The sequence below is a fragment of the Erpetoichthys calabaricus genome, chromosome 2, assembly GCF_900747795.2.
Source record: "Erpetoichthys calabaricus chromosome 2, fErpCal1.3, whole genome shotgun sequence".
NCBI classification, from domain to species: domain Eukaryota; kingdom Metazoa; phylum Chordata; class Cladistia; order Polypteriformes; family Polypteridae; genus Erpetoichthys; species Erpetoichthys calabaricus.
In genome coordinates, this window is record NC_041395.2 from 254521112 (window position 1) to 254548712 (window position 27601).

A 27601-nucleotide genomic window follows, 5' to 3' on the forward strand; every position below is an offset into this window, starting at 1 on the left:
GCTTGTTTTTTCTTTTTATTGACCTACTTATTACATGTGGGGATGCAGTTGTTCTTCTGCATAGTGCAACTAAAATAATGTAATGGAGAAACCCATCCTGTTAGTAAGGCCTATTTTTCTGCTTTAAATCATGATTGTGTTTTCTTTTAATCTAATTTAGAGGCTCTTGCTTTCTGTTTTGGTAAATTGTATGTTTCATGGTAGCTAATATTTGCCACATCACCATTCTTAATTATCTTTTGTAATTCACAATTAAATACTGTACTCTGGTTATAATTACAACACAACTGATTATAAGCAGAAACAATGCATGCATGTATGACATTTTAAATGGATATTTTATACAATTCAAATTCACAATTCAAATATTTGTGAGAAACTATGCTGCTTATTAAGGGAAAATATTTTCTACTTGCTAATGCATATGTGATTATTGTTTAAATTTTTTCTTCTAATTAACTTGATAGAGAGCACACGATTCATTTTTGTGATGCTACATGGAACATGCTATATTTTTAGCAAATATGTGGCAGCTTTTTAGTTTTTAGTCATATTTCACTTTTTCTGTTTAGAATTTTATGTTTCAAAGTAGCAAAACTGCACTTTACACACATTATCACACCATAAGCTAGACATATTTCTAAGCTGAATAATCCATCCAATGTCAGTTTCAGTAATTTCAGAGTCAAATTATTTATTTTAAAGCATACCTTTTTTTACTCAGAAGGACTCACACCGCCTTACTGAATTTCAAGATTCTGGTAAAAAAAAATTGCTAATACAGTTATTTAAAGAAAATCAGACTGAAAATTATTCAGTTGTGGGAAAAAACGAAATTGAACTCGAAATGCACATTTAAAAATAAAAATGCCTGGCAGCACCAGTTGAGCATGTTGTCCACATCAAGGTTGTCATCCCAGAACAATCATTCACCTTCACCTAATTATCTCTCACAACATAAACAAGGGATAATATACACAAAGGTACACATTGTCACATTGAAAAGTCTCCCTTCTATAAGCATTTTGAAAAATAAATGCAGAGTCTTCATTCTCTTACAACCAGAGATTTTATATGCCTTTTCATGCAAACCCTGCTTCATGACATTATATGCTAACTTTAAGATATTAGAGTTACCTTGTAGTGTGGTGTAGACAAAAGCCAATGTATGTAAATATGGAATTTACAATTAATCAACTCACTATGCATCTGTATAATAATGGTTCTTTGTATTTTTTGTGGTAAATTATCAGTAATAATAGATACATAGCACCTAGCAAACATATAGCTCCTTGCAAATGAGCTGAAGATTGGGATTTCTAAACTTACTAGGATTGAGTCAAGACAATTATATGCTAATCACATTTTCTGTTGTTTTCTTGTGCCATTTTTCATTCTTTTTAAGTGTTTAAACATCTTTCATATTCTCCATCATACCAGTCATAAGGAATATGGACACACTGTTTGCACCACGTAGTCTAGCATTGTAAAGTGGTAGAAACCTGTTTATTTTGCTCCATGGAGGTAGTGATTTTGTGTTTTACTTTCCCCCTATATACAGTACCACAGATACACACTGTACATATGGTAGAGAAAGTAGAATAATGGCGCAAACATTTCAACCTTAAGTTTTCAGTGCAATTAAACAATTTAAAGATCTCTAATCATGTTACAATCACTTTTGAGGTGATATCTGTCTGTCTGTCTGTCTTCTTGTTTGTGTGACTTCAAATTAGTATCAGTATATAAGATTTTGGACATAATAATTTCAAAATAAATTACTCAAACCAAATAAAATGTTGCATATTTATTGTTATTATGAACTGATTTTGAGGGATTTATATTAATTACAAATATTCATTATCTTATTGTGTCCCAGATGCAGCGCAGTTATGGAAGGATACAATCACAGTAGGGAAAAGCATGTGCTTAATCCATTGCATTTTTTAACATAAAACCATCCATCCATCCATTTTCCAACCCGCTGAATCCGAACACAGGGTCACGGGGGTCTGCTGGAGCCAATCCCAGCCAACACAGGGCACAAGGCAGGAACCAATCCTGGGCAGGGTGCCAACCCACCGCAGGACACACACAAACACACCCACACACCAAGCACACACTAGGGCCAAGTTAGAATCGCCAATCCACCTAACCTGCATGTCTTTGGAATGTGGGAGGAAACCGGAGCACCCGGAGGAAACCCACGCAGACACGGGGAGAACATGCAAACTCCACGCAGGGAGGACCCGGGAATTGAACCCAGGTCCCCAGATCACTCAACTGCGAGGCAGCAGCGCTACCCACTGCGCCACCGTGCCGCCCACATAAAACCAACTGAATAAAAAAATCAACAAATGTAATTACTATTATACAGACAAAAATATCTTCTAAGTTCATTTCCTCTTAAGTATGCAAAATATTTCAATATTGCACATATCCAGTAATACTATCGTGCTTGGCAAACTCTTCGTAAATAGTAATCTTTCATTCAAGCACTCAACAGAATTATCAAAAATACACTAAATATTCTTGTTGAAATGGCCTTTCTTGCCTGTTCTTTTGGATTATGCAAGCAGCTTGAGCCTCTGTTGATCTTAACATTTGTAGAAAAATAGGATTGTACATGAGTTTACACAGTATATGCTGTCGAGTGAAATTAGAAAGATATTCCATTCAGCCAGCATTTTTGGTAGTTAATAATTTTGCCATAACACTGCATCTGTCAAACTTAATTTTCTCTTTTGCATTTCGTGCTGCTAAGCTAAAATTATTTTTTGTTTCTCACGTTATACATATAATTTACATAATCTTCATCTTACATAGCCAAATTAGATGACTTAGAATTAAACAGTTTGTCTGATGTGGTACCTAATGTTGAGACAGACAACCTTTGCCTCTAAACCACATTCCTGTTCTGGATTCATCTATCCATTTGTTTTTAGCAAGTGTAAATAATAGAATTCAGTTTCATCATATGGCATTGGTGAGCCTCAGTTCAGTCTAATTTTGGAAAATTAATCTGTCTCAACATAGTGAAGTTACGTATTTCTTAAACTGAAGTGATGTTCTGTTATTTAGATGGAAAGGATAAGTTTCACTTTTTACACAGTATAAATGTAAAATAATTCCTAATATGTGCAGAATTCATGTTTTTACTGTAAATCTTCCTGCATCTTATATAGGGGTGTCAAACTCAAATTTACTGAGAGCCAAAAATAACACTTTATATTCCCAATGCAGTACACCATATACTGTAGCAACAAACGTATCTTATATCGTATATATTCTGCCTCTTTATCAGCTTCTCTTTACTTGGACATTACAAGGTTAGGAAAGCTAGGAGTATCCATGAGACCAAAACTACCACTGAGTGAAAAAATTGAGTCAGCACATAAATTTGAGTGAAAGTGACAGCCCTGGCATATGCAAAATTTTGCAAGTAAAGCAAAGGATATCAATTTACACCTGCATTATCAGTCACTACAATCATATTGCACATGACCGCAGTAAAAAAAATAGGCATAAAATGTGCTGGTGATCAATCACACAGACCACACAGTTGGTCAGAAACGGATAGCAATCACATTAACACAAGTGAAAAGGCAAATGTGTTTTCTATTGACATAGGCAATCAAGTCAGCAGAAAAGACAAAGGCATTGTGTGGTGCAGTGGCAGCATTCAGGTAAGCCACGGAAGAGTGGTCAGCCTTCTAATGATATTTGACAGCCTGAGACTATTACATATTTGGCATCATGCTCAAATAATAAAGTTATTTATGGCAGTTTGGCATGTCTTCTTTCACTTTTTGTTGTTGCATCATTACAAACAGCTAGTTTCCATTCTAAGTACAGGTTAGTCACTGTGGTGCATTGTACATAAAAAGATAAATGCGAGATGACACTATTGGCAGGTGCAAATGTAAATTATATACTCAATGAATACAATTTATGTATGAAATTCATGTTAATCAGCTCTTTTGAGAAAAACAATGAATACTGATGAAGTGGGCCACTTTTATAAAAGTTCAAGGGCTAGGTCTAGCCCACAGACCTTGAAATGGACACCCCTGATCTTTATATATAATACGCTACTGTGGCTGTTAGTTTTTTTGTCCAGGATTTTAAATCACTTGTAGCTCGCAAACTGTTTGACCTGTTGACCTGAAATTTGATACACATATACTACTTGATATTCTACTATCCGCTTTTGCGGTAATGATTGACCTTCAAGGTTATTCCTCTTTTTATTTTTATCTTACTTTATTGTGGAATCAACTCTCGGCAGCGGCCAGCAGGGAGGCAGTGTGGCGCATGTGTACGGGGGCTTTTTCATCCCTACCAGCTTCGCCGTAACTTCCCCTACCTCTTCATATCTTAAATCATTCTTAAGGCAGATTGAAGGCTTAAGTACCAGGTTAAGTGAAAAATTAAGGAAAACGTACTAAGTAATAGCAACACAAACACTGAATTAATCAGTTTTAACGCAAAAGATGCCGCAGAAAGAAGAGAAGAAGTGGGCCACTAGGGTGGAGAAAAGAAGAGCTGCTCAGGAAGCAGCAAGCACATCAACCTCTGAGCAAATGAATGCTAAACGTACAGAGAAAGAGGATGAAAACTGTGAATGCTCAAGTCTAGTGTACGTGCAGAGCGCCGTTACTGGTCTTATATATTATGTGTACAGTTTATAATAGTAATAATAGTGTAATAGTAATTCAACCACTTTCATTGTAATATTATTAGTGTTAGTCCATTACAAATGCATATATTTACATTGTGACTTTAAGCAATATGGAAATAATAAAATTAGTTCTTGGAGTAGCTTCTTGGCCAATAGCCAGGATGATGATAATGTAGAAATATATGACCTTTTAGAATGAATATTGTACCATGCCACTGTAAATACTTTGCTATAAAAGTAAATCTTGCTAGAAACAGCAAGCAACTGCTTCTGTCAGTTATTTTTTGGATTATCTACCAGTATCATATCCAAGCTACAGATACACTTCTTCTAAACCGAAATTTACACTTACAGTTGGGATAAATAGATTTCGGTAATGAATGGATGGATCCACATTTTTATATTCAACGGTTATTTTTTTTTCTTTGGACTCATTCTCTATTCTTATGATTTGCCATTGACATTATTATTAATATTAGGCATTATGCACCAAATGGACTGCAGATTTCAGTGTTTTGTTTAAAATTTTTATAATAGCTGTTTTAAATTTACTCATGTTATGAAATGACTATTAATCCCTCAGTCCATTTTCTGAACACATTTTAGTGTTTCATGCTTGAAGGGAGTCTGTGTTTATACCTACAGCATCATAGGTAGGACAGGAAGAAGCCCTGTATAGGGCCTTTAAAGTTCATTAAAAGGAATTAGCCTTGAATAAATAAGTGATTAGTATTATATTTAATTAATTATATTTCTAGTTTTATGCTGTGTTACATTATTCTTTGAGATAACTACTGCATGGCACCTATTAGTAAAATAATAAATACATTTGACAACCATATTATGTTTGTTTTTTTTATCAGTTTTTTTATCAGTATAATCCATCCATCCATCCATTATCCATCCATCCATCCATTTTCCAACCCGCTGAATCCGAACACAGGGTCACGGGGGTCTGCTAGAGCCAATCCCAGCCAACACAGAGCGCAAGGCAGGAGACAAACCCTGGGCAGGGCGCCAGCCCACCGCAGTATCAGTATAATGTATATTGTTTATGCCAAAATACTTTCAAGACAAACGTCAGTGAAATGTAATGTATATTATTCTTCTCATGCTTTAAGATTCTGCTTTTCATGACACGCTTCCATAAGAAGTAAAAGAAGACCTTGAATAACGTACAGTACAGTTTAATGGGCCTTCTTGTAACTAAAGTCCCTGTAACCCCAAACTGGATAAGCATGTTAAAAAATAGAAAGACAGATGGAGCTTAAATGATTCTGGTTGCTCTCTAATTGTGTACAATATTTACAGAATGAAAGATTCCTCTGATCTATAGACAAATTGAAACTATATTCCTTTTAAATAACAGTACTTTCAATCAATGTTTATAATCAATTTTGTTTTTGTCTCTGATGATTACATTTTTATTTTAATTTAATGTATAATCAGTAAGTCACTTTTCAAACTTCATTCCTTCTGTTTTTGCGGATTTTGGAGATGAAGTGTAAAATACACAGCTGAGGTAGGAGGAGCCCTTGGGACTATTCATGTAATGACAAAGAATAACATGTTCAAACTCTTTTAGTACATTAAATTTGCATAGTCATGATAAATTGCATAGTCTATGGTAAATTCAGGGATATCTTTGGACAATACTATTACCTGAATTGAAATGTTGCTGTATATGCAAATGAAGCATTTAAGAACTCTTGAATTCACCACACAAAGAACTGATCACAGGCTATTTGGTATGTTATATGGCTGTGTCAAATGACTGCTAGCTATCTGTCAAGCTGTGATGTGATTAACTCCTTTGGGAAAGGATTCACATTTTTAGAGGCAGCATTTTGTAAGAGGCCTAGTAAGATATATCACTAGTTTTGGTGTAATTCGCAAAGCTATAGCTACAACAAAGTTTTTTAGATTTGTATCTGAAAATAGTTAATATAGTGGACATAGTTAATGTTCATGTTATGTTATATATATATATATATATATATATATATATATATATATATATATATATATATATATATATATATATATATATATTAATATATATATATATATATATGTATATATATATATATATATATATATATATATATATATATACATACAAAATGTATATACAGTATTGTGGCAACTGGCTCGGACACAAACAGGCAGACACGCTCATGTCACCCAACACACGTTTATTTAACTCACTATTTACAAAGTCCATGTGCCCACACACCCCAAAGTCCTGGCCACACAACAATGCCTTCTCTCTCTTCAGGCCGCCTCCTTGCCGTCCTCCCGACATCATCTTCCTTCCTCCCGACTCTTGTCAATGACTGGAGGGAGGCGGCCCCTTTTATACACACCCAGATGTGCTCCAGGTGCTCCCCGGCAATCTTCCACCGGCACTCCCCAGTGTGGCGGAAGTGTCGGCTGTGTACCCGGAAGCACTCCGGGTGTCCTTTCTTCTCTTCCCCCCAGCACTTCCGGGTGTGGCGGAAGCGCTGGGGTCCAGGGTCCCCAAGGCATCAGGGCACCCCCTGGCGGTGGCCACGGGCCCCTACAGGGTAGAGCTTCCAAGTTCTGTACCTGTGGCCCCCAATACAACCAGGGCGGATGCCCCCTCGCATTCTGGAGGAGCAATGAGGCCTCCTCCTGTCCTCCTGGGCGTCCCGGCCAGGCGTGAGCCCCATCCGGGTGCCACAATATATATATATATATATATATATATATATATATATATATATATATATATATATATATATATATATATATGTATATATATATATATATATATATATATATATATATATATATATATATATATATAAAATGTATGTGTATATATATATATATATATAATATATATATATATATAAAATGTATGTATATATATATATATATATATATATATTATACAGTATATATAAATAAATATCCATCCATCCATCCATTTTCCAACCCGCTGAATCCGAACACAGGGATTCACACATATGTATAATAATAAAATAGGCAGCAGCAGACAGAAAAAGGTTTGGGGATGGCCACCCCGTATACCTGAAAGACAGGCAAAAATGAAAAACATGTCTTCACAGACACAAGTTCAAGACAGAACTGACTAACAGGATGAAAACTGGTCTATGAATATGGTGGCTTAGATGAAGACGTGGAGTCAGGGAGGACGGAACAGGAACTGATGTGGCAGGTAGATGTGTTTCTGGGTATGTGATGTCATAAAAGGGTGCCAGACATCTTCAGTGGGTGAACTGGTGGTGATGTCACTGAAAGGCATGGTCTTCGGCTGGTCTGCAGAGGGACAAGAGGAGAAAGGATCAGATGACTGCACCAACCCTTGGTCTGGCTGAGAAATAACACTATTTGAGTCTGTAAACCATTTCCCATGTGCACAGGTGTGACAATAAAATAATTTTAGGTTAGGTTCTTAAACCTCTATACCATATATTTGTTAAATTCCTCTAATAGCAAACCTGTTTCAAATTTAAGAATTAGTGATTATCCCAACCATACAGAAATGTATTAAATAAATGGGATTAGTGGTTTGTAAACAGAAGTAATGGAAATGGCTAAACTACCACACTTTCACAGATATAAAATAATACATTTGTATCAGTCATCAAACCACAGAACACCAATCTAAATTTTCAAGATGTGAAATTCAGGCTGACATAAACAAATATGAAGGAATTGGGCAAGTTTAAGACAGAAAATGCAGTGGAAGACATAAAGGCTGGCTGCATTCATCAGCACTTAAAGGTCAATCTCTTAAGGGACAGAAGGATAACCAGTAAAATGCCTGCTCAGCATCTGACAGAGTCATGCGTCAACAAAGTACTGTATATGTTTAGATCTTAGAAAGAAGCCTTAAAAGAAATGGCCATGTATGGTGTGTTACAACTTAAATAACATTTATATGGAAAGGCAACAAGCAAAATAGAATTCAGTATGCAAAAGATAATAAACATGAAGTGACAACAAGCGGAATAATATCTTATTGGACTATGAATCCTAACTTGAAATTATTGGTTCTAAAAGATGAGTTTCCAAAATAAGTTGTTAAAAAGTGCCTGTCTGCTTGGTGGCAGCTCTGTCATGGGCATAATCTAGAGGCACATTTGAGCCAATGGTGTAGGATCTGGTCAAAATCAATGGACCGATAACTGTTGAGAAATATTAACAATTTTGATTCTTCATGTTGTACCTCTGGGAAAAAACAACTTATTGGCAAGAATGTTTCAGCACAATCGCTTGAAGTAAAATATGTCACAACCACATTAAAGGAACATGGTCTCCTAAGAAAAAGGGTTTGTTCTACTCATTCTTATGTAGTTCCTCTGTGTTACTTGATTAGTCCAGCCTGTCTTTGATGTGGTACCCCAAGTAATTATCGCAGTGTAACATCTCCATATCTACACCCAGAAAAGTGACCGGGTGTAGAGGACCATTGGTGTGGCAGAAGTCTTTGCCGTAAAAAATAAAAGTTCTCCACATGATTTCTAACTAATTCCCCTTTAAATGAATACATTAAACAGAAAAAAATCCCAAATGGACACATACTGTACATATCATTCACAAAATAGGACTCACAAAATTCCCACAAAAAAAATTATTGTAAATACCAGGCCATAACACTGCCAACACTGTCAAAATGAGAATAAGCTTTGTGGGATAGACAGATACTTGTATCTTTCTCTCCAGTCTTTGTGTGATAAGCAAACTGCAGTTGGTCCAGACATTCTTTCATAAGAGGACTCATATAGTTAAGAGCCAGCCTCACAAACGTCTTCATGATATGGAATGTGTGGGCCACTGTTCTGAAGACATTAGGTGAAGAGGTGTCTACCATATTTGGAACTGGAACAATACAGGATGTTTAGCACAGCAGCTAAATGTTCAGAGATGGACTCATCACTGGCCTTAGCAATTGAAATGGTAGGAGCAAAATATGTTCAGTAAGTTTTTGATGAAGTAGAGATGGTGTGTGGGGGCATGGCCTTTGGAAGAAGGTAGTGGGGTGAGGGAAAAACTAATAACAAAATATTTGAAGATGTTACCTTAGTCTATGTTCCCTTCTAGCACCTGAGCCCTGGATGCTTGGCTTGAGTTCAATAATTATGCCCAGTCAATTCCAGACCTCTTTCAGTGTTATTCTGAGTGAGTTTATTTGCTATGTTAGCCCTCTAAGCTTCCTTCACTTCACTCAGCTTTTTCTTCAGCATGCTTTTAATGCCCATCAGATCTGCATTATCACCAGATTTGAAAGTTTTCTTATCAGTCAGGAGACTTTTTAGCTGTTCAGTAGTCCAGGGCTTGTTGTTCAGAATGCTATACACTGTTTTTGAGGGTATAATCATGTCACCAAAGAAATGAATATAGTCTTTGATGCAGTGACTGAGTCCCTTAGTATCATTCCCATGTCACATATCTTTTCCATATCTATCCTTTGGAAACAGTTATTCAAAACTATTTCAGCCTAAAGGGTCCACTATTTCAACATATTGGTGGAAAAAAGGTTGCTGCCTAATAACAGCCTTGTAGATGAGAGTAAGATGCATAAGATTTTGGTAAGCCTTGCACAACAATGCCAGAGGTTTACATTTGAAGGCAACTTTAGCATTTGAGTAAAGCAGGTGTAACTTGCTGTGTCCACAAATGGAACATGACATGGAAGTTTGTCATTGATATTTTCAAAGTCACATGGTTTAAGTCACCACATATTATAACTTTAGGGTTGGAATGACAAGTCCCCATTTGCCGAGGGAGAGATATAAACATTAATAAGGCAATATAACTTACAGAGTTGTGAAAAAGAATTTGCCACTTCCTTATTTCCTATATTTTTGCTTATTCAAAACACTGATCTCCAAACAAATTTAGTATAATACAAAAGACAACTCAAACACAACAGACAATTTGTAAATGATCATATGATTCATTTAAAGAAAAAAAGTTCACAGACACCTTTATTACCCATGTGAAAAGGTAATTGCCCCCCAAACTTAATACTTGGTTGTGCCACCTTTAACAGCAACAACTGCAATCAAATCCTTCCAGTAACAGGAGATCAGTCTTTGGCATCACACACATCTTTTCTACGGAATTGTTTCAGTTCAGCCATATTGAGGGTTTTTGACTATGAACTGTCCATTTAAGGTCCCGGCACTTCTCAATTGGATTGAAGTCAGGACTTTGACTAGGATACTCCAAAACCTTAATTTTCTGTTTTTTCAACCATTCAGAAGTGTTCTTATTCTTGTGCTTAGGATTCTTGTCCTGCTGCATAAACCAGCTGCACTAGAGCTTCAGATCACGGACTGATGACTGGACATTCTCCTTCAGTATATAAATGTAATGAATTATTATTATTATTATTATTATTACTTTCTCGTAGAGAGCTGAGTTCATGCTTCCATCACACTACCACCCCCATGTTTCAGTGTGGGTATGATTTTCTTATTGTGGAAAGCTGTGTTAGCTATATGCCAGATGTAACAAGATCAGAGTCTTTCAAAATGTTCCACTTTTCATTTTTCAGTCCATTGAACATCATTCCAAAAGTTTGGGTATTATTAGTATGTTTTTGGGCAAATGTTAGAGAAGCATATATGTTCCTGTAGCTTAGAAGTGGTTTTCACCTTGCAACTCTCCCATGAAAGCCATTTTTGTCTAGTGTTTTTTCTAATGTTGACATTACCTGCGCTAAGGGAAGCCTGCAGTTCCTTGGATGATTGTTTTCTTTTGGGAATTTGCAGATGAGTGTTCTATGCGCTCTTGAAGTAATTTTGCTAGGCTGGTCATTCCTGGGCAGATTTGCCACAGTTCCAAGTTTTCTCCGTTTGGAAATGATGGCTCTCGGTGTGGTTCACTGGGTTTTACAGATTGATTTGTAACTCTTTTCCAACTGGTATATTTTAGGAACTTTCTTTCTTTCTCCAGACTTCTGGAATTTCTTTTGATCAAGGCATGCTGTGCTGATTGTTGAGACCTTCAAGCCAGTTTTATATTGCTGGAAAAAGTTTGTTGATGTTGTGTTTAGATTCAATAGGGCTGCTAGCAATCAAGCTTGGCTGTGTTTAGTTTAATTTAACCCGTTATCATTTAAACTTTGTTCATTGGTTGATTGAAGGACTAAAGGGGCAAATATTTTAAACATGTGTGATATAGGTGCTGGTGATCATTTTCTTCAGTAAATCAAATAATCATTTAAAAACTGTGTATTGTGTTTATTCAGGTTTTCTTTTGTGTTATACTAAATATGTGATCAGAAATGACTGAATAAGCAAAAACAGAGGAAATCAGAAAAGGGGCGAATCAGTTTTTTGCATAACTGTATTTCTCTATGCAGATAACATGGCCAAATTCTTACAACTTGTCCTTCAATATTTGCAGTTCTCCTTCCAGTTTTAAATTTAATCAATTGATGACTTTTTTGATTGACAGTGTACATCAATATACATTTTCCAGATTGTATTATAAACTGGTGCACACGTGCAAAATATATTAAAAACAAGTTTCTTTGAAAAAATATCATATCTGCAATCAATTACTGACACATCAGGTCATCAGAAAGAATGGCAAGAATTATGATGCTTAAAATGTCCGCATTTATTTTGTATGTTGGCCATTTTTTAACTACACGTTGTACCTGTGTAACTGTGTGTGTGATGAATAAAACTCTTGAATCTTGAGTCTTGAATGTTTTTAGAACATTAGAACATTAGAACAATCTAAATGAGAACAGGTAATTCTGCCCAATAAAGCTCGCCAGTCCTATCCACTTAATTCTTCCAAATAAATATCAAGTCGAGTTTTGAAAGTCCCTAAAGTCTTACTGTCTACCACACTACTTGGTAGCTTATTCCAAGTGTCTATTGTTCTTTGTGTAAAGAAAAACTTCCTAATGTTTGTGCGAAATTTACCCTTAACAAGTTTCCAAATGTGTCCCAGTGTTCTTGATGAACATTTTACAATAACAGTCTCGATCTACTATACTAATTCCCCTCATAATTTTAAACACTTCAGTCATGTCACCTCTTAATCTTCTTTTGCTTAAACTGTATACGCTCAGCTCTTTTAATATTTCCTCATAATTCATCCCCTGTAGCCCAGGAATCAGTCTGTTGCTCTTCTCTGGACTTTTTCTAGCATTGCTATGTCCTTTTTGTAGCCTGGAGACCAAAACTGGACACAGTACTCAAGATGAGGCCTCACCAGTGTGGTATAAAGGTTGAATTAGAATTAGAATGACATTTTACTCAATATATTCAGTAAAATGTGTTTTGTGTTTTCGCCATGTCTGTGTATACTACTATTTACTCCCAATTTCTTTTTTTTTAAAATATTTTTATTTTATTAATTTTCATTGTAATCATTCCATACAAACAGATCAATTTATAACCCAACAAATTTGAAAACAAATCAAACCCCACCCCTGAGAAGGAGAGCTTAGCTAAAGGAAAATTTCTTTAAGCTTTTTAATAAGGCAACATTAGACAAAAGAAGGGGAGAAGTAAATATCTATATAAATAAGAGATGGAGAAGGGAGTTAAATGTAATAATAGTTATTTCTCTTATTCTAAAATAATATTGATTAAATCCTGCCATGTTTTGAAAAAATTTTGTACAGATCCTCTAACTGAAAATTTGATTTTTTCCAATTTCAAATAATATAAAACATCGGTTTCCCACTGACTTATAAGAGGAGAATTAGGATTCTTCCAATTTAACAAAATAAGTCTGCGTGCCAAGAGTGTAGTGAATGCAATCACCGTTTGCTTGTCCTTCTCCAATTCCAGTCCATCTGGAAGGACACCAAACACAGCTGTTAATGGGTTAGGAGGGATTGTGATACCAAGGCTGTCTGAGAGGCACTTAAAAATTTTTGTCCAAAAATGATGTTAGTTTGGTGCAGGCCCCAGAACATGTGACCCAGTGAGGCAGGAGCTTGGTTGCAGCGCTCGCAGGTTGGATCCTGGCCTGGAAACATTTTGGACAGTTTTAAGCGAGACAGATGAGCTCGATATATAATTTTTAGTTGAATAATTCTATGCTTTGCGCATATAGAACTCGAGTGAATTCTCTGCTTTGCTACCTTCCACTCCTTTTCTGATATATTGATTAAGAGATCGTCTTCCCAATGTCAGCTCTTTTAATATTTCCTCATAATTCATCCCCTGTAGCCCAGGAATCAGTCTGTTGCTCTTCTCTGGACTTTTTCTAGCATTGCTATGTCCTTTTTGTAGCCTGGAGACCAAAACTGGACACAGTACTCAAGATGAGGCCTCACCAGTGTGGTATAAAGGTTGAATTAGAATTAGAATGACATTTTACTCAATATATTCAGTAAAATGTGTTTTTTGTTTTCGCCATGTCTGTGTATACTACTATTTACTCCCAATTTCTAAATGTATAGTGAATGTTTTCCTTACTGACTTTAAATTGGCCTGTGTGAATATGCATGATTGACGTTGACTGGTGCCCCATCCAGGGTTCGTTCATGCCTTGCACCCAGTGCTGCTGGGATAAACTTTGTCCCCCCCAAAGCCCTAAAGTAGTTTTGAAAATGGGCAGAAGGATTGTTATAAAATAATGATATGCTTATCATACAATATAAAATATTGGTAAACCTACGTTTGTCAAATATCTTTATTCTTTGAGTACCTTTTACTGAAATCATTTTACTGCTGTATCTAGGAAGCCACATGCACCAGTCACAAAGCACTCTTGGACAGGGTGCATTTCTATCAAAGATTGCAGTTGTGCTCACACTAACACTGGGTCTTCATCTTAACAGCAAGTAATTAGACTGTAGAAAGAGATAAACAAAGGCATGGGAAACACAGAAGACAGTTTAGGATTCAAGTGCTGCTACCTGCTGAACCATCTATTCAATTCATTTTTTAATTTCTACATTTCTGCACCTTTTTCTTAATCATTTCAAGCCCAAAACCGGGCAAGTCTCTATAATATCTCTGTGACAAATGAAAAGTGACAACACATGGGTTTGTAGTTAAAAATATTTCTTTTTTCAAAAGAACTTTGTGAAGTAAGGTAGCCTTGTGTCTAAATCAGTGTTATGCTTTGCAGTCACAGGTTTCATTGCACTCCTGACAATAATCAATATTTAGAAGAGGTCAGCCCAAAAATTATACTGGTGACCACAGTTAGCACTTTAAAATATCCCTTGGAGTAAAATTAAATGACCCAACTTTTCCCAGTAGGGTTATCATGTCCTCATAGCTCACTTTTGGTTGTCACATTGTGACTTGTTTTTTTAGATCACTCTCTACCAAATGGTTCCTAGCAGGTACTCACATCATATCTTTTTTTCCTTGTGCCTTTTTGTTTCCAGCCACTTGAAAAAGGAACCTCCTACTATTCTATATACACACACAGACACACACGGACACAGACTGTAATGTATATTTGCATGTGGTTGGTTTACCAATTACCTAAGGGGTGCTACTCATAATTGTCTGTATCTTCTCACATGCTGAGCATCATGATGAAATAGTCCATGTATGAGAATCTTTACCGCCCATAATGAATATTCAAATTCTGCAGTCCATCACTAGAGGCTCAGGTGGTGAAATTATAGTAGGGTGATTTCATTGACGAGAAGCATTCAAGCAGTATTTTTAAGACTACTAAAGAAAACAAGATTCACCTTGCAATAAGCAGCTTTATTCTGTTAAAGTAAAAGTAAAAAAATGTTCCCACTGCAGGAATATGGTTGACTCAATATTATATTATTCTAGAATTGTGTATTTACATTCCAACACATAAGCATTTCTCTTGTATTGAGATTTTTCCTTGCACCTAAACACATGAACAATAAAAAAAGAAAAACAAATGCCCAGAAGAAATGTCGAGTTACAGAAGAGCAGTGTTGAGCATATGTATTTTACAGCCTATGCTTTTCTGATGAAAACATATGCTTTTTTTCTTTTCTGGATAATTTTTGTTAACATCAGCAGTAAAGCAAAGCAGCACCATTTCCTATTTACATGCAGGTTTTACTGTGGCTGTGCACATACAGAACTGAGCAGGCTGCATTTTATTTCAATTCTAAACCAGAAGACCATGATAAATGTGACAGTCCTGGTTTATTACTAGGATGCATTCCCTCCCCTTTACAAATGCTAATCTGCACCGGATTACCATGAGGAGCATCCCCCCTACCTCTGGGCTGACTTAGGCAGTTCCAGCTGGTGGCAAGGGATACCGCCATAATACAGCCTTCTCTGTCCCAGCTGCCTTTTTCATTACATTAATGCATTAGAATGGTTGTATTGTTTGGATGGCTTCAGGTAAAAGGAAAAGGGATATGAAGAAATCATGCAGCATGAATGTGGTGATCTCCGTAGAAACTGACAGCTTCTACAAGAGTGATGCTTGCCTCTAGCACCCTGATTCAGGCTACCGTGCACTGAGAGAAATAAAAAGGAAAGATTTTTTTTTCCTCCTTCACTTCTTTGGTGCTATAAGAAGGATTGTTGTCTTTTTCTTTTTTTTTTTTGCATCCTCTTACCTACCCTGGATTTCTAAGCTTTCTTTTCCATAATGGCACATGCAGCATCCCAAATAAAGAAAAATAGGGATCTTGACATTAATGCCGCAGACGAAGAAAAAGAGAAGAAGAAGCTCAGGAAGCGGTCCCGGGATCGAAAGAAAAAGGTATCCTAAGAGCATGGCATACATATTGATGCATTCCTTTGTTATAATTTGGACTCCAGCATGCACACAGGGGTTCCTAAAATATAAGATATAGCTGTGATGTGTTACTATGATGGGAAAGATTAGTTTCTCGTGTTTCCCTTTTTATTACTGTTCAGTTTTTGTTATCAAATGATATTTTTTTTCATGCACTTGAACAACACATAAAGTGGACCGCAGTCATGGTGCAGTATTTGCTTTTTTTTTTAATCTAGCAAGACTAGACATAAAAAATACATGCATTTCAATCACCCAGAGGAACAGTGCAAAACAGAACAGAAAAAAGTCCTCCTTACAGCACGAAAGCTTTTAACTTGTACAATTTGATAGCAGCTATGTGTGGATGGAAATGTATCCCACACGCACTGTGTTGTAAACACTGTACCAATCTACACTGCATACCCATGTGCACTTGCTCTTGGTTTAGTAACAATAGGGAATGCATAGCTGAAAATCTTCGATGGGTTTTGTAGATATTCTTAGGATAGACAAAAGGAAATGTATATCGAAACATAAAGATATGTAAAACAGGTATTTATGTGTTATTAATACACAAATATAAACACACTCATTTATGTAGTATATAATACAGTATATATTCATATAGTGTGTGAGTACAGATGTACAATGTACATCCTATATAATATCTTGTCTCCTGCTCTGCATGAAGAAGGTGGTATGCAGTATTTCTGCTTGTGAGGATTTGCCATAAAATATTGGTATTTTGTTTTTTCTTGTTTTCCAGCATCAAGTAACTGATCACAATGTTTACATTTGTGGCTTAAATGACTGTTAAATTCATGAATTTAGGCAACAGTTCATACTAGTGGTTGCAAACGCCTATGAATATTTGTTGCAGATCTGTAAATTATTGATATCAGCTATTTTGCTGGTACTGTTGCAGTATTTTATTTATATTTGGGCTTTTCTGAATATTCTTCTAGATAAAGTGGAACTGTGGTTTACTACTAGCTATGAGTCAAACTACAGTATTTCTTAATAGGTCTCTAGTGTGAATTATGTATGTAGCACTAGCTTTGTATCCTCAACATTCCCTTTTTCTGTTTTTTATCATTTTTATATGTTTTCTTTCTTATAATTAACCATGATGCTCACAAATCATGCTCTCCACTAACCCCTAGAGAAAACAAAAGCTAAATGTAGTGAATATTTCTATTCAATTTCCAGTTGACTTGACAAGTTAGCTGTCTCCCTTTTCCAATACCTTTTGTCAGCATCTGTCCAGTTGCTTTCTTTAATATTCCAGTGGTACTGTGGCACTATTGTGGTGAAAGAATTCAAAGCACAATCAACAGAGGATAGGAATTGTTTTCTGACAGTAGTAATTCGTTCTTCATGTGGTATTATTACTATTATTAATATTATTTTCTGCATTTCTTTTTATTTAATAAACCTTCTGTCTGAGTTCCTCTGATACTTGTCATCAGAGATCCACCTCCTGCTAATGCAGATGGGGGTAGGCAATATTCTGTGCTAATACAGGCTTTAGGTAATTGCGTCTTTATATCCCTTCATAGTAAAGCATAATCATCATTAAGAGCAAACACTGGCTTTAAGGACCTGGCTTGGCTTTTTGAGCTCTGCTGAACCATGGAAATTACAGACAAACCTAAACAATGGTGCATTGTTTTAATGTGGTCAGCCTGCGCCAAAATGTCATCAGTTAGATGTGTATGTGTATATGAGCCACTTCCCATCTATCATCTTATATTATTGTTTACATTATGTCTGCATAGATATACAGTATGTATAAATATATATCCACAACACTTACTGAACTTGTGTAATAAATTTAGGCCTAAATTTTATAAAATAGACTGCATAACTGACCTATTTAATGATATTGGGAGAGAATTTAATTGCATCAGCCTTAAATCTGATTTTCTTAGTGAATCAGTGACCAAATCCAAACAGATTACATTACTATAGCTTGTGATTTTAATCAGCACCTCAGAGAATGAAATTAGGCCTTATGGTAGACAAAGACGCAGGTCTTCTTTGATCATATAGTGTAATGGGTGTATGTGTGTTTTTGTCCTTGTCCCTCAAGTAATTACCCCAGATTCACAACCCCCACCCACTTCACACATTTGGAGTCTGTCATCTGAATGAATATTACTATAGTGGTTTAAAGTGATATTTGCTATTGGGAATGTGTCATTCCTCTTTTCTGTCTGAGATCTTGGTTCTGTTTGCCATTTTAGTATACATTAGAATTAATCTGATGAGAGTTTATTGGAAATAGTGAGAAGCTAGTAATTAATTACAACCTCCTGAAATGCTTTAGTATTCTTCATATGTTAAATAATTATTGACTTCAGAGTTAATGTGGATGCTCTCTAGGTATTTCTGTTTCTTCCTAGATATCTACGGCATACAGGTTAGGTCAATTGTGACTCTAAATCAGTCTAATATGAGTTTATGTTGTCTAAAGTCAGTTCAGTGCTGCTGGGATAGTTTCTGGCTCCTTGAAGCTCAGTAATAAAGAGATGAATACATGGATATCAGCAATTCAATCAAAAATAAAACAAACATTTTACCTTATCTTGTAGTACTAGGGTGTTGTGCCGTGTTAGCCATTATTAATGTAGAGAAAAGCCAAGCAAAATGACACCTTTTATTGGCTAACTAAAAAGATTACAATATGCAAGCCTATCGAGGCAACTCAGGCCCCTTCTTCAGGCAAGATGTAATACAGAGACTGGAGTTCCCTATGTTTATATACACACTCGAGGACAAGAAGCAACATTGGTAAATCTTTAAATGAGAAATTTTAAATGTAAAAAATTAATAGATTCATTCAGGCTAGGGTTAATTTAACTGTCAGTGGACAGTTATCTTATCCAGAGATCTTGACAATACATTGTTCTTTTCTCTCTTGTTAAATTAACCCTAGCCTGAATGAATCTTTCAATTTTTTACATTTAAAATTTCTCATTTAAAGATTTACCAATGTTGCTTCTTGTCCTCGAGTGTGTATATAAACATAGGGAACTCCAGTCTCTGTATTACATCTTGCCTGAAGAAGGGGCCTGAGTTGCCTCGAAAGCTTGCATATTGTAATCTTTTTATTTAGCCAATAAAAGGTGTCATCTTATCTTGTAATAGTCATACAGATTTTAAAACTGAAACAACAAAATGTGCGTCCTGCAGATTTATCAGCCTAGCACTGTCTGTGTGTTCCAAAGCCAGTTAGCTAATACTGACTTTGGGTTATTATATTATCATTTATTCAAGAAGTTTTTTAACTTCCCTGAGGACCTGTGTTTTAGCTCAGCTAAATTCAGTGTTAATTAACATTAAAATTAGTAACCTGTATGTCAGGATATAAGGTCACTTAAGTGTATTTGTGCATCATTTTTTCAAGTTTTTGCAAAAGTAGGTAGAAACCGTCCATTCTTGGTAAATTGTAAATATGTAAAAAGTAAAACTGAAGCAGTTTTAACAAAGACCTTGTGATCTAGGTAACAAATGTACAAATTATTATGTTTCTGTTCTTCTTGATAGTGACACAGTTTAGAAAGAAACCATGACCCTGGTAGGTTAACACATCCTAACATTCATTTGAATTTTTAATTCTGAATTTGTCTAGCAGGAGGTTGCTTCATCTTTGTTACTCATTTACTACTTTGTGATCTTTTTATCAATAAGAAATATTTTTTTGTTTTTTCTAGTCTGTTAGATCTTGACACTGTTATGTATGTTCATTTTTGGTGACACCTTTATTTGTGTCTAAAATAATTGTTTATTAATCATAATCATAATATAAAAACAATTCATGCACTGCATATGTATTTTTTCACCTAATAATTGTAGTACTCTGCCTTTAAAGAAAAGGTCAGTTTGTTATTAATCTAGTAGAACAGTAATGCATGTACAGTACACAGCAGATTTTTTTCTAGAGCCCTACTTTCTCATCATACAACTAAAATCTAAAGACAAACAATATTGCTAAACGTTGAAATTATGTATCTTACATTAATACAAATTTTATGATGCCTCTTACTTCTGGCATAGACAAGTCCAAAAAAGTGCACAATTTTACAGGCTGCAAGTATACAATAATACCAAAACAAAAGGTCGTTTAAATGCTCCCAAATCATTATGGACAAAATCCTACTCTATTCAGTAGTCTTATGTATTGTCCCAAGTAATATTTTACCTTTACTGCAGGATAATTAATAGAATTCATAAATATTTGTCACATCAGGCACATCAGATTTATGTTACATCAGTGTATAAAAAGTTGTACCTGCTCAATTTGGATGTTTACCCTTCTGCAGTGCTTGTTCATTTAGTTGCTTTCCACTATACTGTGTCAAATTTTTTTCAACATGCCATAAAAATAATTTTGTAAATTAGATCCATATAATAAATGATTGCATGCTGCTATTTGTTGAAAGCTAATTGCAGTAAAACTACAGAATGTGGTCAGCAGTGGGAGTTATTTTTGGAAAAATAGGCAGAAAAGCTTTGAAGAAATCATTATTTATGACTTAGTCCAGTAAATGACTGTATATGCCTTCTTTCTTTCTTTCTTTCTTTCTGTCATATATAGTCTCCATTTCATATTAAAATTCTGTTTACCTCTTAATCTAGTTTAGGGCTGTGAGGTGACTGGGGACTATCCCAGGAGTGCTGAGAATAAGATGCAAAAACAGACCCCCACAGGGCAACAGTCTATTGCAGAACACACACAGGTTCACAACCAGCCTGGGGCCAATTGAGAGTTACCAGTTACTCCAACATGCATATTTTTGGGGATGTGAGAGAGAAGCTGGAATACCAGAAGAAAATTCACACAGGCACAGTAAGAATGTGCAAACTCTTCACCAGCAACAACCGAGCATGAAATTTAAATTGAACATGAAGGTCTGTAAGGTAGCTACACTAGCCACTGTGTTACCCTAAATTCTATTTTGGAAATTTGAAAGAACACCATTGAAGTGACTTCTTAAAGGTTTCTTGAAGTTGAAGTTGACTTCTTGTTGATGACTTACATATATCTTTTTTAAACAACATTGCCTCATGAATTATCACTATTGTGAATTTCCCCTTGGGATTAATAAAGTATCTATCTATCTATCTATCTATCTATCTATCTATCTATCTATCTATCTATCTATCTATCTATCTATCTATCTATCTATCTATCTATCTATCTATCTATCTATCTATCTATCTATCTATCTATCTATCTATCTATCTATCTATCTATCTATCCTGTGATGGAATGTCGTCTTGTTTTAAAATCTGAATTTCTAACCTTCAGTCTCAAGTTGACTGCAATCCACAAAAAAGGGTTTTATATTTAAAAACAGTAGTGAATTGGTAATATTTATAATAAATATGGTAATATTTACATTCATAGATCCACATATTATATGTGTCCTCTAATTCTTGTAAAACGTTTATTACAAGTGTTTAATTGGAGGCTGTATAATTAGATTGTATATTCGGTGTTCTGTGCGTTGTCAACAAAGAAAAATCTATATAACAGCCAAGGATAATGTCATCTTCAAAGTCAAACTCTGCCAGACTGCTTTGGCAGACTCCCCATTTTCATTATTTCTCCACACGACTGAAGTTCAAAAGACTGTATTTAAAGCTGCGGACGTCTCTGTAGTGCATACATGCTTATGTATTTAATGTAGTGTACAGTATGCTGGGTACAGGACATAAGAAATTACAGTAATAGCATTACATGGACTCCATCCATTCATCCATCCATCCAACCCGCTATATCCTAACTACAGGGTCATGGGGGTCTGCTGGAGCCAATCCCAGCCAACACAGGGCGCAAGGCAGGAAACAAACCCTGGGCAGGAAACCAGCCCACCACAGGGCACACACAAATACACCCACACACCAAGCACACACTAGGGACAATTTAGGATCGCCAATGCACCTAACCTGCATGTCTTTGGACTGTGGGAGGAAACCAGAGTACCCGGAGGAAACCCACGCAGACACGGGGAGAACATGCAAACTCCACGCTGGGTCTCCCAACTGCGAGGCAGCAGGACTACCCACTGCGCCACTGTGCCGCCCATTACATAGACTCTCGCATTGATAATATTGAAAACTACAAATGACATTCAAATTTTGTTGAGCTCATTCCAATAACTTGCTTTGACCCAAAAAGGTACTTGACTGACATTCTTAAACTTCCTGCATTACTGTTTTCATACCTTTTAAAGCTGTCGTTCTGAAACTTGACAGGACTGGTAGTTTCTTGCATGAAGCCTGGTTTTCCATGACATTAGCAAACTTTTACTGAGGTTCTTATTAAAATCCAGTAGAATCTCTTCTTATGCAAAAATTATGTTTCTGAGCATCACTTTTAGTGGAAATTCGCATGTATTAAAATATCCTTAGACAGCCCTTTATACAGCCCATAAATAATAGGAAACACTGTTTAACGTCAGTCAGTCATTATCCAACCCGCTATATCCTAACACAGGGTCACGGGGGTCTGCTGGAGCCAATCAAGCCAGCACAGGGTGCAAGACAGGAACAAATCCCGGGCAGGGCGCCAGCCCACTGCAGGGCAAACACACAAACACCCACACACCAAGCACACACACTAGGGACAATTTAGGATCGCCAATGCTCCTAACCTGCATGTCTTTGGACTATGGGAGGAAACCCACGCAGACATGGGGAGAACATGCAAACTCCACGCAGGGAGGACCCGGGAAGCAAACCCAGGTCTCCTTACTGCGAGACTGCCCACTGTTTAACGTATACCCATTAATATGTATTGTATGCATAAACACGGGTAATGTGCATCTCCATGTACAATAATGTTATTTTGAAGACAACTCTGGCTTAATGTGTTAAGTTACAGCTAAGGCAGATATAGTACCGTCTTTTAGCCAGTGTTATAACAGAGTGTGTTTTACAAAAATGACACTTAGCTATTTGACACCTAGATTTGAGGGAGATGCAAGTAGTTACTAAGACTGTGACATTTTATGTGTCATGTTGGATAAGATGGCTGAGAACACAAAAGGGCCATATTTCACTCTTTCTTCTGTCACCTTGTGAATGAGACACAGCTACACAAAGAAGCACATCTCATTTCTTCTCCTTCCACTGTTGATAAGGTTAAGTGTGCATCCCTCCCTGTACACAGTGGTGACTGTGAGAGAACAAGAGTGGGGCTGGAGTTCACATCTCGTTCATTCTAATACCACTGCATGCCACAATGAGTAAATAGCAAAAGTACATAGGAATATTTTCTCGTTGGTGTTCTTGACTGGGAGTGAGATCCCTGGTGGATTGTTGTGAGAAGTTTAGAGGGTGTAGAAGCCACTCAACCCAACACAGACAGACACAGGAGGCACTTAGAAAAACACAAATGTTTTTAATTTTTTTTCACCTCGTGGGAAACGCCTTCCCCATTTCCCACAGGCACAACACAGTCCCACTAAGCATAAACACACACAATACTTTTCTTTCTCCTCTACTCCTCCTCTGCAAGCTTTGTCTCCCTCCTCCTGATGCTGGCTCTCCGAGTAGTGTCTTCTGGCCCCTTTTATAATGCCCCCAGAAGTGCTCCAAGTTCTTGATGGTGTATTTCCGGCAGCACTTCCAGGTATGGTGGAAGAACCACCCATAAGGGCTCAGTGGTTTCTGCAGCACCCCTTGGTGGTGCCCACTGATCCCAACAGGGCTGCACCAAACTCCAACTGCCATGGAGTCCTGCACGAGTGCTAGGCACCGCTGCATACAAGGGTGCTGCCATCTATCGCTCCGGAGAGGTAACACTCTAACCACGCTTACTACCTCAGTCCTTCCAGCTTGGAGGTGTCCCGGCCAGACAAGGGCCCCGGCCGTCCGCCACAATGTTTACTTTGTTCTAACAATACTGCCCAAAAGCACAAGAGTGCATGAGATACTCATGCTTCACTGACTGAGACATCCATCAGGAAGAGAGGCCCCCTTTTCACAATATAAGTAAAACAAACTACATCACACTACAAGGCAAATATTTCTTATTTTTGCAGTAATTTACTCCTATTTAATTTTTAAATTCGTTTGACATTTCATGTAAAGCTGAATTTGTTTAAGTTCAGGTACAACTGCATTAACATTATACAGGTACTTGTGCTCTTATGTTTAATTCTTAATTTGGAATTTCCTTAATGCCATAGATATCTGGACTTTTCCTTAATGCCTTATACAATCAGTTTTGAATTCTCTGTATATCCAAGTTTTCAAACCAGTTTATCTATATTTTGAAAAACGAATCTAGCAAATCTACACCTTAGAATTTGATAAGCACAACAAAAATGTATTTTGTTATTATGGTCCTTGACTTCAGTCCTTGGGTGTTCAATTGAATCTAAAATATATTTTACCTGCAAAGTGAATAAGATATTACTACAATAGGTGTGTGCTAATAATGCAAGTTTACCATTTATCATGGACCTGAATATACAACATGGGATTCTACTAGTCTTGCTTGAATAAGGCTGATATAAAGTTAACATTTCACTTCAGGTGTAACATGTAAGGAAATACTCAGTTTTAAAATAAATTGTAAATATATAGCATATTTTGTTATACAGTATTATGGTCCAGAGCTTAGTGCTGCTACCTATTAGCTCCAGAGTTCTAAGCTTGAATTCCAGTCTGAACATGTAGCTAAATTATTCTGTTAATGTGCCTCAGAGAATTTTTCTACAGCTACTCCGACAACCTAAATATACTCTGGTTAGCCGAATTGTTTGCATTCAATTGGCCTGGCATGAATGAATATGCCCAATGAAGAACAGGCGTTCCATCCAGGACTGAGTCTTGCCTCTGTTTTTGTCCTCATGGCACTAAATTGGATTAAGTGGGCTTGAGGATTCATGTATGGGTCAAATATGTTTAAGGATAGGAGGCAATGAAGAAGATGATATAAAAACATGACACTGTTGTTGATTTGAAGAAAATAAACCTCTGGCATCAGCTATTCCAGGAGGTACACCAGGACACCAGACTCCAGGAGAAATTAACTGTACAACACAAAACCCAGGTTTAATGGCATCATTCTAAAATAATAAAGTCAGAAGTGGTCCTGTGCAATGTGCATGATTGAGGTGCCAAGGTGTGAATGGTGCTATCTGTGAACTGATCAAGTGGTTCTATTTAGCCTATCACAAAACATTACTTCTTTGTGATTGAGAAATGTATTTTAAGCAGTATTATGACTAAGAACTACTTCCATCTACAGTATATCATGTAACATCACCTTCTTACTGAGTATTGGATGCAGAAGCATAGATTTTGAGAAGGATACCATTCAATGTCAAAACACACTTTAAGGAAATTCATGCTACCAAAGAATATCGTTTTACAATGGCTACACAAGGATTGTTGTTAGAACTTTTATGATAAAAAAGAAGGTCATGCTCATTAATGACTTACAGTACAGCAATCACAATAATACATAGCATAGGAGAAACAAAACCCTCATGAAAAGTTCTCAATAGTCCTTAAGAACATATTAGTGTTAGGCTAAACCTGATATAAACCAAAAGCACAATCCATTTTTAAACAGATCCTGATGGTCAAAAACTACTATTGGTTCTACCAACAATATCCACATGTCAGACTTCTGCCAATATATAGTTAAAAGTGCATTTATCCATAATGTATCTAAAAGTCAGCAAGAAAATATAAGATTTAATGTTAATATTAGAGGAGTCTCGTGAACTATCAAAGGATGAAAGGTCAAGAGTGCAGGTACAATAAAACTGCATGATTGTCTCTTACATTAGTGTACCAGACTCTTTAAATAGCTTGACGTTTGGTTTCACAGTGTCTCCGCCTTCCCAAAGTTTAATGGAAAAGTACGCTGGTTACTCTCATAAAAGCAGCTTTGACAAGGTATACTTATCTGAGACTGCACAACTATTTTAGGGTCTGTATAATATCACCTCCTTTCACTGGCATTTTTTAACTACTACAGGCTCTTTCCTTTTGTAGAAAAGTGTGTACTGTTTGGTATTTCTTCTTTTTTTGTACTAAGTCCACTTTTCAAAGACACAGTCTTTTGCAGTGTGAAAATAACATTTATTAATCTCATTCCCTTTGTTTTAAATAAAGACACAATGACTTGATAATTTAAGTAATATATCATAATTACTATACTTCTGTATTCATTTCCTTCTCCTGCTTTATCCAGTTTAGAGTTGCAAAAGGCTACAGCCTATCCCAGCAGCACTGGGGACATTATACAGAAAACAAGAATGAATGTTTTGCAAACATATCACAGGGCAATTATTCATATTGTTGGTTTTATCTAAAGTGATAGGAAATTAAAATGCAGAATTCTGCCATAAGTATTTCTGGAAAAAAGTTTATATACTCAAAGATCAATGTGTTGATGTTAACTTTGGGTACCGGTGGCCTTTTTACATATACCTATTGTCTTTTCTTTGACTGAGATGTGCATTAGAGATTGTGAGAGATTTTTTTTTTTACTTATACTCAGTAGAAATTGTGATTTTATTTTGCATATTACTTTATTTTTAAATGAATCATGTATATGATGGATTTGGGTTTGCACTTCTTTTATTATTTCTGCTGATGTTGTAACCAACAAGAGTACTGTTTTGAAATTCAGTTTTTTTAGGAACACTTTTAGATTTAGTTGGTTCTTGTATGAGTCTTCATAGCACCAGTAATAACTACTACTCTTCCATGATGCAGAGACCTATTATAAAGCAGCTTATTTTTAATTATTTTTATTGTACGGTGTGCTTCTATGTTGACTCCATACCATTTCAGAAATGAGATTACAAAACTGTTAAACATAATGAAGTCAACCCAAGGGCCTTCATCCAAATAAATGCTTTATGAGCTGGTAATGCCAACAGTGCTTGTAGGAAGTTTCATAAGCCTTTGTAAAGCTCTTCCATTTCATGCAGTGGTCATTTTATAGAGAAGATATTTGGATTCTATTTCAAACTATTGAGCTTGTTAGCAGCCAGTCTATTAGTTTGAACTATGAAGGATTTGAGATGTTGTACTTTCTTTATGTCTTGTAAGAGTGTGCATGTTTTTGTTTGAGTAGAATTAGAAATTATTGTGTTTTTAATTATCTTTGTGAATTGTCAATATCAGAATGATGTTAGACAATCATTGGCTAATAATTCTGCCTGTTATTCC

The 27601-nt window shown here is 36.1% G+C and overlaps 1 protein-coding gene across 29 annotated transcripts in view; it reads left to right on the plus strand.

Annotated features, from left to right (window-relative positions):
• ank3b (ankyrin 3b) overlaps positions 1 to 27601 on the plus strand; it is a 643030-nt gene that overhangs the window by 276358 nt on the left and 339071 nt on the right. For 18 of the 29 annotated variants that reach the window (XM_051923864.1, XM_051923869.1, XM_051923870.1 and 15 more), the window contains exon 1: positions 15960 to 16375. The exons of 2 other annotated variants lie outside the window; for them this stretch is intronic. In XM_051923864.1, coding sequence (XP_051779824.1) covers positions 16262 to 16375 — 114 coding nt within the window. In that variant the 5' untranslated portion in view covers positions 15960 to 16261. Of the gene's footprint in view, positions 1 to 15950; positions 16376 to 27601 lie in introns of those variants that run through there. 9 more of the 29 variants (XM_051923879.1, XM_051923867.1, XM_051923889.1 and 6 more) reach the window with 8 other exon arrangements.